General features: G+C 47.5%; 1 protein-coding gene across 1 annotated transcript; it reads right to left on the bottom strand.

Moving 5' to 3' along the window:
* Window positions 1–768: 768 nt before the first annotated feature.
* FAM241B (family with sequence similarity 241 member B) lies at window positions 769–8,013 on the bottom strand. Its single transcript, XM_066600509.1, has 3 exons — window positions 7,939–8,013; window positions 4,732–4,850; window positions 769–1,360 (listed from the first exon to the last, which is right to left on the bottom strand). The coding sequence occupies exons 2-3, from the start codon at window positions 4,819–4,821 to the stop codon at window positions 1,100–1,102; spliced, it is 351 nt and encodes a 116-aa protein (XP_066456606.1). The 5' UTR covers window positions 4,822–4,850; window positions 7,939–8,013; the 3' UTR covers window positions 769–1,099.
* Window positions 8,014–12,563: the final 4,550 nt, after the last annotated feature.

The raw sequence follows: 12,563 nt of genomic DNA, 5'->3' as shown, positions 1-12,563 counted from the left end.
CATAATACTCATCTCTCCTCGGTGCGGAGCTGAGCTGAGTGGCTCACACTGCCCGAGCTTACGGGTGGATGGCCCGGTGGAAGCACGTTACAGCTGCGGTCAATCAGAGGCTGCAGCGTTACCGTGGGCGCTCATATCCTGGGTGCCAGGATGCTACGAGTTTGGGGAGGTGATGCTACAGTCACATGCCTCTGCCTGGCCATCTACCTGGAAGCTGGCGCCAGGGCAGTGTGAGCCGCTCAGCTGAGCTTTGGGAGTCCGAGGAGAGTTGAGTGCCGTATTTTTAACTTTAGAAGATGCACTTTTCTTCCCACCAAAGTGGCCGTCGCGATCAGGCGTTTGTATGAGTGATTGCGCAAACAAATTCTTGATCAGTTAGGAGTTTTCTCTCCTGCCGCCTGTAGTGCTGATCGGTGGGGAGCGCAGGTGGGAACTGCTGCTGCTACCCCGCCTCCACCAATCGGCTTCATCCCTTCCTCCCGCCGTTACAGAGCTCTACTGCTTCTTCTGTAAAAGAGGAAGTAAAGCCATAGAAGTGGCCCTCCGTCACCCGGTACTATCACCTGCACTGTCAACTAAAGTCCCTGGCTGGGTTCACAATATTTTTTCCGTATTTTCCATAACAGGCTCAGCTTTGGGAAAGTTTTTATGGTCGTGATAAAACCCCTTTAAATAGTAGTTGCCTACGAAGGTCCTTAAAGTTCCTGAAAACCAAAAGGTACTTTTCAAACAAAATCTTTTAGTAATTCTTTAACCGATTCACAAAAGTTGTGCAAAACGGGATTTATTTGTAACTTTTTGTATATTTATTTGCATAGTAAAAAAAAAAAATCTGATTTTAGATCAAGTGGTTGCTGAAGATATTAAATTAGCTCAACATACAAACAGTAGGAATGTGTGTAATTATAAAAATCATAGGCTAGAAAAAGCAAAAATCCTTCCAGGAAATCAACGTCCGTTAGCCATGAGGTGTACTGTAGCTCAGAAGCTTGGATTATCTGCAAGGGTCCGCTGAAGATTCTCCCCACCGAGTTGTCCGGAAACGGACACCAGTGCTTTGTTTTCCAGTCTTCATAGCCAGAGTGTCTTTCGCTTCCACCTACCGCTGACTGAGGTGCGACACGACATATATTAAGCCGACTAACAGCAAGCCACGGACACCCATCATTAGAATGAGTAGAAGGAAGAGAATGGACATGATGGGCTCTACCACCTGGTTTCCCAGATTCCAGCGTGGAAAACCCATATTCACCAGCTGCTGGTTAATGTCGGTGAACGGAGAGCGCCCCTCCTGCTGTGCCCCATCTTGGGGGGCCTGATGTGGTCCCGGTCCAGCATTTCCTGCTGTGTTAAAAAATCCCTGCACGTACAAATAGAGGAAATAAAGATTTGTTGTAGAAAGCAGAAACTATTTCTATAAATGAGCACTTTGTGGGACTTTAACAACTTGTTACATTTGTAACACAGAAGTAGAGCTACTCCAGCCGACTACAACGTCCAATTCATGGAGTGCATCAGTATAATCGAAAGAGGAAACCGAAATATTGGGAAAATGGCACAGCCCTTCCCACAAATCACAGTACGAGACCAGGAAAGTAAACCCCACTCCTCTTCATTTGCCAATAGAAGCAGCACATTGACACGTTTTGGGGGATACAGGCCCTTCCTCAGAACAGCTGGGTGGAACATGGCTCCTGTGCAACGGACAGCCTGGCCATGTTCAGGGAGAGATGACCTTGACAACCTGCCATCTCTTCTCTCCCTGAATGCATCCATTACTCATTAGCCGCATCCCACCCAACCATTCTGGGGAAGGGGCTGTTTGATTATCAAATAAAAGAGGAGGGGGGTCTACTTTCCTGGTCTCATACTGGTATTTGTCAGAAAGGCTGTGCCATTTGCACAGCATGTCTGTTTTTTCTTTCGACTATATTATGACCACAACACCTGAACCTCATGTAGTTCAACTGCACCAAACGCAGCCCTCCATAGGGATTTATGGTGATATAATGCTACTCTCATATCGGTGTTAGGGTCAGTTTAGGATTTCCGTCTCTCTGCTCCATTTTTGGAGAGAGAAACTGAAATAAGGCAGATAAAAACATCAACATGTAGTGACAGTAAGTCATCAACAGAGCTGGTCTGGGTCTGCTAGGAACCTACAGCTCTGCTGTGACAGAGGGCACCCGGCGTTCATGCGATTGCTGGGTTCCATAGCGGAACTAACACTTCCACTCTTTAGTAAAGTTTAGTTAAAACCAGCATCTCCCTTCTCCTCTGGGTTTTCGGCAGTGTCTGACAGCCGAAGACCCAACATGTTCCGGCATGACTGCAGGAGCTTTAGGCCCCCTGTCCAAGGCAGTTTATCTGCTGGCCAACGCTTCCCATAGCATTGCTATGGAAGGCACCGGCACTTGTTCACGAGCCGAGAATCATTGCGATTCTCCGCAGTCAGCCTATCTATTAGATAGGGTTGACCGGCAGAGATTCGGAGGTGGCAGGCTCACGCAGCAAAGCTTTATCGCGGGATACCGCATCGCCCGACGGCCTTAGCCTGCTTTCACACGGGCGACAAAATTGCATGATTTTCTCGTGATGCAACAGCGCTACTAATCGCATGTATGTGAAGCCCATGCTTTCTAATGGGTTCCTTCACATTAGCCATGTCTTATAGGCTGCTACATTGCCGCGATTTGCTATGTTTTATAGCCCATGTTTCCCAATGGAGCCTTTCTTTGTGTTGCATCACATAGCACAAAATCGTGGGTTTTTGTGCAATGCAACTTTTACAGTAGGAAGGCCTGCTGTTTGACCCTTAAAGGGGTTGTCTCATGAAATCAAGTGGGGGTATACACTTCTGTATGGCCATATTAATGCACTTTGTAATATTCATCGTGCATTAATTATGAGCCATACAGAAGTTATTCACTTACCTGCTCCGTTGCTAGCGTCCCCGTCGCCATGGATCCGTCTAAAATCGCCGTCTTCTGGCGATTTTAGACGCGTTTGCGCTGTGCGGTCTTCTGTGCGGTGAATGGGGCCGCTCGTGCCGGAGAGCTGGTCCTCGTAGCTCCGCCCCGTCACGTGTGCCGATTCCAGCCAATCAGGAGGCTGGAATCGGCAATGGACCGCACAGAGCCCACGGTGCACCATGGGAGAAGACCCGCGGTGCATCGTGGGTGAAGATCCCGGCGGCCATCTTAGTAAGGTAAGGAAGAAGTCGCTGCAGCGCGGGGATTCGGGTAAGTACTAAACATTTTTTTTTTTTTAACACATGCATTGGGTTTGTCTCACGCCGAACGGGGGGCCTATTGAAAAAAAAAAAAACCCGTTTCGGCGTGAGACAACCCCTTTAAATAAACACTAGCTACAATAAAAAACAAGGCAAAAAAAAAACATTAGCTAACAGGTGCTGTCCGCTCCTTCTCCGGCAGTTCTGCCGCACTTGATGATAGTCTTCAGCCAGCACTTTCTGGTGAGGAAAGGGGGAAGGAGTTTAAAATCCCGCCTCCAGGAAGTGCTGGCCCTGATTGGTTCTCAAGCACGGTGGCTCAGCCAATCACTGCAGCGCTCGATGAAGCAATCACAGTCAATGAATGTGATGGCTGTGATTGGTTCATCGAGCGCTGCAGTAATTGGTTCTCGATTGCTGCGGCTCAGCCAATCAGAGCCAGCGCTTCCTGGAGGCGGGATTTGAACCCTCTGACCAGGAAGCAGTAGCTGAAGACTAGAAACAAGTGCCGCGGAATTGCCAGAGAAGAAGAGAGGTGGAGCAGACAGCGCCTGTTAGGTAATGTATTGTTTTTTGTTTTTTTTTGCAGCCAGGGCTTATTTTTGGGGTAGGGCTTATAGTTCAAGGCCCCCCCGAAAATCCCAGTAAAAAAGTGGCAAAAAAAAAAAATTGTGATATCGCCGCGAGAAAATGCAGCGATATTTCACTGAATACAGCTGCGATATCACTGTCGTCCGTACTTATGCTATCGGCTGGAATCAAAGCCAAGGACTAAATGCTGTATATTTACCGAGCTTGGTTCTTAAGGGGTTAAACAATTCACCAATACGTTCTGAAAAACTCTAGCATGCACTTGCCATTTAATACCATGAAGGAAGTGTTTGGAGCGCTCATGTCAATGGGCGAGTCAGATTCCGCATGCGGGAGCCCACAATGGACTCCAACCCTGCCCACGGAACCTGCTTACCCATCCGGGTCTTCTTCTTTATCTACCGCAGATGTGTGTGGAAGTGCTGGCCGGTGCTCATGTGCAGTAGAGTTTTTTGGTTTTTTTCCCCCCAAACTCCTTGTTTTCCACAGAATCCATGGCCTGTCCACAATGTCAATGGATCGGACGGCTTCCATTGACTTCAACAGAAACTGTCCGTGTAGGAACCGCACTGAAGTGGAGCGTACTGGGATTTGATTTCCGCACCCATAAAGTCAGCAAATCAAATCTGCGTGCTTTTATTCAGTTGCGGACACCCTATGGAAGACTTGAACCGCGATCATCTGTGCGGGTGTTCCACGTCGATTCAAATCCACCCATGGACATTGGGCGTCAGGGTAATTTTGGTGCCAAATTAGCTATAAAACATGTCTTCTGCATACGTACAGTAATGACCTGCAACGCCTACAAACATCTGTATTCATGTGAACATCGCTAAACGTGCCAAAATGACCCAATTATTTGACCAGCCTTGCGGGCCATAGCAAACTCTACCTGATCAATCTCTTACCTGGCGCTGGGTATTGCTGCGTTGGGTGGTTGCCCTAACGCGAGGGTCATCATCTTGAACAATTTCACCATTTGCTAAAATTCGTACCATTTCCTTTAAAATTTACTTTGAAGCTCAAACTATCCAATAGAAACAAACACAATGGTTACAAGGTATACGAGACACTGATGTGCATTCTGTGCGTACGGACATTAGAGACATTGTAGATCACTGCATTACATTCTGTAGCCTTAAAGGGGTTGTCCCGCGGCAAAGTTGGGGTATACACTTCTGTATGGCCATATTAATGCACTTTGTAATGTACATTGTGCATTAATTATGAGCCATACAGAAGTTATCAAAAGTTATTCACTTACCTGTTCCGTTGCTGGCGTCCTCGTCTCCATGGTGCCGTCTAATTTTCGCCGTCTAATGGCCAAATTAGACGCGCTTGCGCAGTCCGGGTCTTCTGCTTTTCTCAATGGGGCTCCGTGTAGCTCCGCCCCGTCACGTGCCGATTCCAGCCAATCAGGAGGCTGGAATCGGCAATGGACCGCACAGAAGCCCTGCGGTCCACCAAGGGAGAAGATGCCGGCGGCCATCTTCACCGGGTAAGTAAGAAGTCACCGGAGCGTGGGGATTCAGGTAAAAAACGTTTCGGCGCGGGACAACCCCTTTAAGGCTTCATGCCCACGGGCAAATTAAGATTTTAAATCAGCAGCGTTTTTCCCGCATGTGGATCCACGGCCCATAGGGATGCATTAGAAACACGCAGGTAGTTAAATACCTGCGGATGTCATTTTTCCCGTCAGGCGCGGGTCCCGCGTGCAGGAAAAAAATCCGAAAATGCTCCATTTTAGTGCGGGTCTCCCGCGGGGACGGCTTCCGCAAGCTTCTATTGAAGCCTATGGAAGCCGTCCGGATCTGCAGGAGACCCGCGCCTGAATTAAACTCACCTGCTCCGGGCGATGCAGGTCTTCCTTCCTTTGCGGCCTTCTTTCTTCGGCCTGGCGGATGTGCCCGACGCATGCGCGCGGCACGCAGCCGGCGTGCCGAGCACATCTGCCGGGCGCGAAGAAGGGAAGACCTGCACGGCCCGCAGCAGGTGAGTTTATTCTTATTTTAATGCCTCATGTCCGCGGGGCAGGAGGGACCCACTACAGATTCTCCATGGAGAATCCGTAGCGGGCCTGATTTTCCCCGTGGACATGAGGCCTAAGGGCGCCTTCACACTTGCGAGAAAATCACGTATTTTTGAGCGATGCTACAGGGAGTGAAAACGCAGAGTTATGAAACTTACGATTTTCAATGGTTTCCTTCACATTTGTGATGTTTTCACTTACGCGATTTTAACATTAGAGAGTCCTATAGACGTTCACGTTAAAAAAATCGTGGCAAAACCGCATGAAAAAATGCGCAAGAAGTCGCAAGTGGCAGTCATGTTTTTGCGAGAAAATGCAGCGCTGATGCTTAACCATCACAGCGATATCGCGATCGCCCATGTGAAACTAGTGTGTCCCTCCTCCCCCACAGAACTAGTGGTACCAGGGTGACTGCAGTCTCTAGGACTCCATGGCGACTGCGGCCCGCACACAGCGCAAAGGATCTGCATTCGTTCCGCATCTCATCATCGGAATTGGAACGGATTGGAATACATTGTATGAACTACAGGACGGATTTCAAATCAGCGTTATGGAAAAAGGGCGAATTCACACGGGCAAACGCGCAAACACACACGCGTCAGCACAACGTATTTGTGCCATGAACGTTACGTTTTTGCGCATTTTACTGCACTTTTTGTGCCAACCAGGACATTTCACGTGCGTGCGGGACACGGCCGCGGGCAGATTCAAAAGGCTATTTAACCCTATTATTTCCAAATGCGTCCTTTTCCCACGAAATCACGCAGCGAAATTTGCAGTCACGCAGGTTTCCAGTGCGCATTTGCTCATCCTCAAAAACGCGCGACGCAGGGTTTTTTTCATGCACAAACGAAGATGAGAATGCACTCATTGAAATGAGGTTCTATTCCCTGTGTTTTGTGCGCAGCAGCCCTGACATGTCACTTCTTGGCGTGCAATCTATACGCAGATATCACGTGCGGATATGGGGGAGCTGTAATGCTCATCTGTGGTGGACATCCCAGCTTAGACGCACAGATTTCTGTCGCAGACGTCTACGGAAATGCGTGGCGTATATGACGCCTAAGTAGAAACCGGAGATGTTCGTACGGGCGAGATGCCTAGTTAGTCTGAATTCACATGTGGCGTAATACACGACAAACAAATCCACCGCAAAACGTACGATTACGCGGGCGGGCTTATATTTGCCAGGAACCGGTAGGGATTGCGTTCTTTGCAATGCAGAGAGCGTAATCTGCGGCAAACCCGCATGTGAAGCGCGAAGATTCGGCAGCGGATTGGCTTATTTTTACATGTGAATCCACCGTAAGGGTATGAACGGGGCAGATTTGAAGCAGGATTCCTGTGCCGAACCTCCACGCAGAAGTCCAGCGCTATTTACAGGAGCCGCCATCTTTTACAAATGTTATCCATAAACAGCTGGGGGGAAAAAAAAAAAAAACGATTGCGGAGACGGACAGGCGGTGCGGGAGTTAAATCTGCAGCATGTCCATTATAGCGGTGGATTCAGAAGGTCCCGTAGATTTCTCCCGCCATCATGCGCCAATACAGATGTATCGCACGTATTTACTATTTACGCAATGCCGCTTTTGTTCCTTAATATGCACCAAAAATAGGACATATTGAGATTTTTGATGTGCGTGTAGAATACACGCATGAAGAACGCGCACCAGAACCGCCTGATGCAAATCAGGGTCAATTAAGGTGTTCGTAGTAAAGACGTAACAAAACCTGTCCGTGTGAACGCGTCCTTATAGACGGCGGCCATAATGCTGTGACCCCCGATGATAATAAGACTGTCACAGGTGCGGGATAGAGGTCGTCCCCCCTGATGCGCTGCTGTACAGGAGAGCAGCGGGGCTGGTGGTGACTGACAGCCCCTTATCTCCGTGGTCGGTGGTGACTGACAGCCCCTTATCTCCTCACTATATCCTATCTGTCGAGGGACTACAACCCCTGCAGGTGCCAACAGCCGTCAGGACATGCTGGGAGTTGTAGTCCCAGCCCGAGGGTGTGTGCCCTCAGCCACCTGCGGTACATGAGCGGTGGGGGGCGCCCTGTACCGTCGCCATCAGCCCGTGCTTACCAGCAGACCCCGCTCCTCCGCCGCCTCTTCCTGCTCGCGCACACAGGAAGTCAAGCCGCTGCTAGCTGCTGCCCTCTGCTGGCCGCTTCCACTCATCCACCCCGAGCTGTGTGCTACTTATGGTGCTTCTCCCTCGGGCTGTGCATGAGGTGTATACACACATATATGTATACACCTCATGCACAGCCCGAGGGAGAAGCATATGTTCCCCCACTGTGTGTGTATATATATATATATATACACTGGGGGAACTACACCAGCCATGCAGGTTACTGGGCTCTCTTAGAAGAGTACAGAGCAGGAAGACAGACTCATTAGTCATATCTGCCTCAGCACTTGTTCACACGGCTCAGATACTTGTGCACTCTGTGCGATGCGCACAAGACTCGCACGATATTCACACAGGCCATTTTTTTCTTTCCTCGCAGCACTTTCTATCTTTCGGCGTTGTCCCAGAATGTATCACCTATTGTTATCAATGGGAGTTGAGAGAAACCACTGGCATATCCGTGCACTGTGCATGCAGGTGCGATGGGATTCTCCCCATTGAAGTGAATGGGAAGCAGTCGCCATGTTTTCACGTACGGCGATGCAAATTTTAATCAACGCATTGCCCCACAATGAAAAATGCAACTTGGCAAGTGTGATATCAGGCAGAGTTTCTCCGGACACTATCGAGCTCGCCCCTGTGAATGTAGCCATATGGTTGCCTGCAAAGGACTGATTGTAAGGGCTCATTTACACGGGTATATGCGTACGGCGCGGTGAGTCTCCCACAGCGTTGTACGCATTACAGCCCATACACTCTGCCGGCAGAGACTGCGTATGCTCTGCGCATGCCCGGGATGATGCGATTACGGACATGCGCAGTGGGATTTTTTTTTTTATTTCCCGCTCTGAATGCAGGTGTAGGAACAGAGTTTCATACGGAGCCCATACAAGGGCGGGGTATCATACACAGAGAAATGGAGCATGCTGCGATTTATTTCTCCTGTGTACCAATACATCGTGTCCGCACGCCGGTGTTCATGCAAGAGCGAAAGTCCATTGACTTTCATTGCCTCCATTCACCGCGTGTTACACACAGGATATACGCATGTTTAATATATGACAATAGTAATAGTAACTCCCATACTGGCTGCAGTAGTAAGTGCACCCATAGTGGTCCCAGTAGTAATAGTGCACCCATAGTGGTCCCAGTAGTAATAGTGCACCCATAGTGGTCCCAGTAGTAATAGTGCACCCATAGTGGTCCCAGTAGTAATAGTGCACCCATAGTGGCCCCAGTAGTAATAGTAACTACCATAGTGGCCCCAGTAGTAATAGTGCACCCATAGTGGCTCCAGTAATAATAGTGACTCTCATTGTGGTCCCAGTACCGTAGTAATAGTGCACCCATAGTGGCCTCAGTAGTAATAGTAACTCCCATAGTGGCCCCAGTAGTAATATTACCCCCTTCGTGGGCCCCAGTAGTATTAGTGACACCCCACAGTGGCCTCAGTAGTAATAGTTACACCCCACAGTGGCCCCAGTAGTAATAGTGACTCCCATAGTGGCCCCAGTAGTAATAGTGGCACCCCACAGTGGCCACAGTAGTAATAGTTACACCAATAGTGGCCCCAGTAGTAATAGTGCACCCATAGTGGCCCCAGTAATAATTGTGACTCTCATAGTGGCCCCAGTAGTAATATTGCACCCATAGTGGCCCCAGTAGTAATAGTAACTCCCACAGTGGCCCCAGTAGTAATAGTGCACCCATAGTGGCCCCAGTAATAATAGTGACTCTCATAGTGGCCCCATTAGTAATAGTGACTCCCATAGTGGCCCCAGTAGTAATAGTGACTCCCATAGTGGCTGCAGTAGTAATAGTGCTGTGCACTCATTGTAGCCCCAGTAGTAATAGTGACTCCCATAGTGACCCCAGTAATAATAGTGACTCTCATAGTGGCCCCAGTAGTAATAGTGACATCCCACAGTGGCCTCAGTAGTAATAGTTACACCCCACAGTGGCCCCAGTAGTAATAGTGACTCCCATAGTGGCCCCAGTAGTAATAGTGACACCCCACAGTGGCCACAGTAGTAATAGTGACTCCCATAGTGGCCGCAGTAGTAATGAGAATCCAGCTTGGTGGGGGGTAATAAGTAATAATTACCTGAAAGCGCTGCGGAATAAGTTGGCGCTATAGAAATACCAAGATTTATTTATTTTAATAGTGCTGTGCACCCATTGTGGCCCCAGTAGTAATAGTGACCCCATAGTTGCCCCAGTAGTATTAGTGACCTCCATAGTAGCCCCAGTACAAATAATGGCCACAGTAGTAAATGCCCTTCTCCCCAAGTGACTCCTGTAGTAATAGTAATACTGCTTCCATAGTGACTCGAGTAGTAGTAGTAGTAGCCCTAGTAGTTATAGTGCTTCCATAGTGACCCGAGTAGTAGTAGCCCTAGTAGTAATCATGCTCCCATAATGGCCCCAGTAGTAATAAGTGTCCCCTATAGTGGCTCCACTAGTATGTGACCCCCATAGTGACACCAGTACTAATAGTGACCCCTATAGCGCTCCAGTAGTAAGTGCCCCCTATATTCATTGCCTCAATAGTAATAGTGCCCCCCATCATGGGTTAAGTAGTAATAGTGTCCCCAGTAGCAATAAGTGCCCACCATAGTAGTATAATAATAACTACTCCCCTATTGGCCGCGAGCCAGGCAGCATCCCTTTGTTAACAGCCTGCAGCTCCAGTCCAGTGGTGATGGCAGCCGCTGCTCAGTCTATGACTGCTGTCCTCTCCCCTCAGCATCTGGACTGTGTACAGGATGGCGCACGCAGAAACCGTGGGAAAGGTTAGTGGTCACAGCCTCTGCACTGCCGCTGGACCGCTGCTGCAGTCTGGGTGAGTGAAATGCCTGTTAGTTTGCTGGTCGGCCAGCGGGCCACATACAACGAGGTGATGGGGCGGATTTGACCCGTGGAACTTGTGTTTGACCTGGGTGGTATAGGGGAATTGCATGACTAACAATCCCATAATGTTATTTGTAAAAAGGGCAATGTATCTAAGATTTATTAATCAGCTTGGGTCCCTTGGCACAGCGTCATACCATGACTAAATAATATCACCGTACCATGAATGAATAATATCCCTACACCGTGTCTAAATAATACCACCACACTGTGACTAGATAATACCCCTAGATCGTGACGAAATAGTATCACCACATTATAACTAAATAATATCCCAGCATTGTGACTAAATAATATCACCACACTGTGACTGGATAATACCCCTACAATGTAACTAAATAATATCAGCACACTGTTACTGAATAATACCCCTACACCATGACTGAATAATATCACCACACTGTGACTAGATAATACCCCTACACCATGACTAAATAATATCACCATACTGTGACTGAATAATACCCCTACACCGTGACTAAATAATATCACAATACTGTGACTGAATAATACCCCTACACCGTGACTAAATAATATCACCACACTGTGACTAGATAATACCCCTACACCATGACTAAATAATATCACCATACTGTGACTGAATAATACTCCTACACCGTGACTAAATAATATCACCACACTGTGACTAGATAATACCCCTACACCATGACTAAATAATATCACCATACTGTGACTGAATAATACCCCTACACCATGACTAAATAATATCACAATGCTGTGACTGAATAATACCCCTACACCGTGACTAAATAATATCACCACACTGTGACTAGATAATACCCCTACACCATGACTAAATAATATCACCATACTGTGACTGAATAATGCCCCTACACTGTGACTAAATAATATCACCATACTGTGACTGAATAATACCCATACACCGTGACTAAATAATATCACCACACTGTGACTAGAGAATACCCCTACACTGTGACTAAATAATATCACCACGCTGTGACTAGATAATACCCTTATACCGTGACTAAATAATATCACCACACTATGACTGAATAATACGCCTACACCGTGACTAAATAATATCACCACACTGTGACTAGATAATACCCCTATACCGTGACTAAATAATATCACTATACTGTGACTGGATAATACCCCTAGACTGTAACTAAATAATATCACCACACTATGACTGAATAATACCCCTACACCGTGACTAAATAATATCACCACACTGTGACTAGATAATACCCCTATACCGTGACTAAATAATATCACCATACTGTGACTGGATAATACCCCTAGACTGTAACTAAATAATATCACCACACTATGACTGAATAATACCCCTACACCATGACTAAATAATATCACCACACTGTGACTGAATAATACCCCTACACCGTGACTAAATAATATCACCACACTGTGACTAGATAATACCCCTACACTGTGACTAAATATTATCACCACACTGTGACTGAATAATACGCATACACCGTGACTAAATAATATCACCACACTGTGACTAGAGAATACCCCTACACTGTGACTAAATAATATCACCACACTGTGACTAGATAATACCCTTATACCGTGACTAAATATTATCACCACACTATGACTGAATAATACCCCTACACCGTGACTAAATAATATCACCACACTGTGACTAGATAATACC

This window comes from Eleutherodactylus coqui, chromosome 4, assembly GCF_035609145.1.
Source record: "Eleutherodactylus coqui strain aEleCoq1 chromosome 4, aEleCoq1.hap1, whole genome shotgun sequence".
NCBI classification, from domain to species: domain Eukaryota; kingdom Metazoa; phylum Chordata; class Amphibia; order Anura; family Eleutherodactylidae; genus Eleutherodactylus; species Eleutherodactylus coqui.
Note: the sequence above shows the minus strand (reverse complement) of the source record. Positions and strands in the feature narration are given on the sequence as shown.

What these genes read in the sequence shown, in the direction of transcription:
- FAM241B (XM_066600509.1), bottom strand. Translation starts at nt 4,821, where the DNA reads ATGGTACGAATTTTAGCAAATGGTGAAATTGTTCAAGATGATGACCCT. An exon ending in GCAGCAATACCCAGCGCCAG is followed by an intron (nt 1,361 to 4,731) that starts GTAAGAGATTGA and finishes TTGTACGTGCAG; the next exon opens with GGATTTTTTAACACAGCAGG.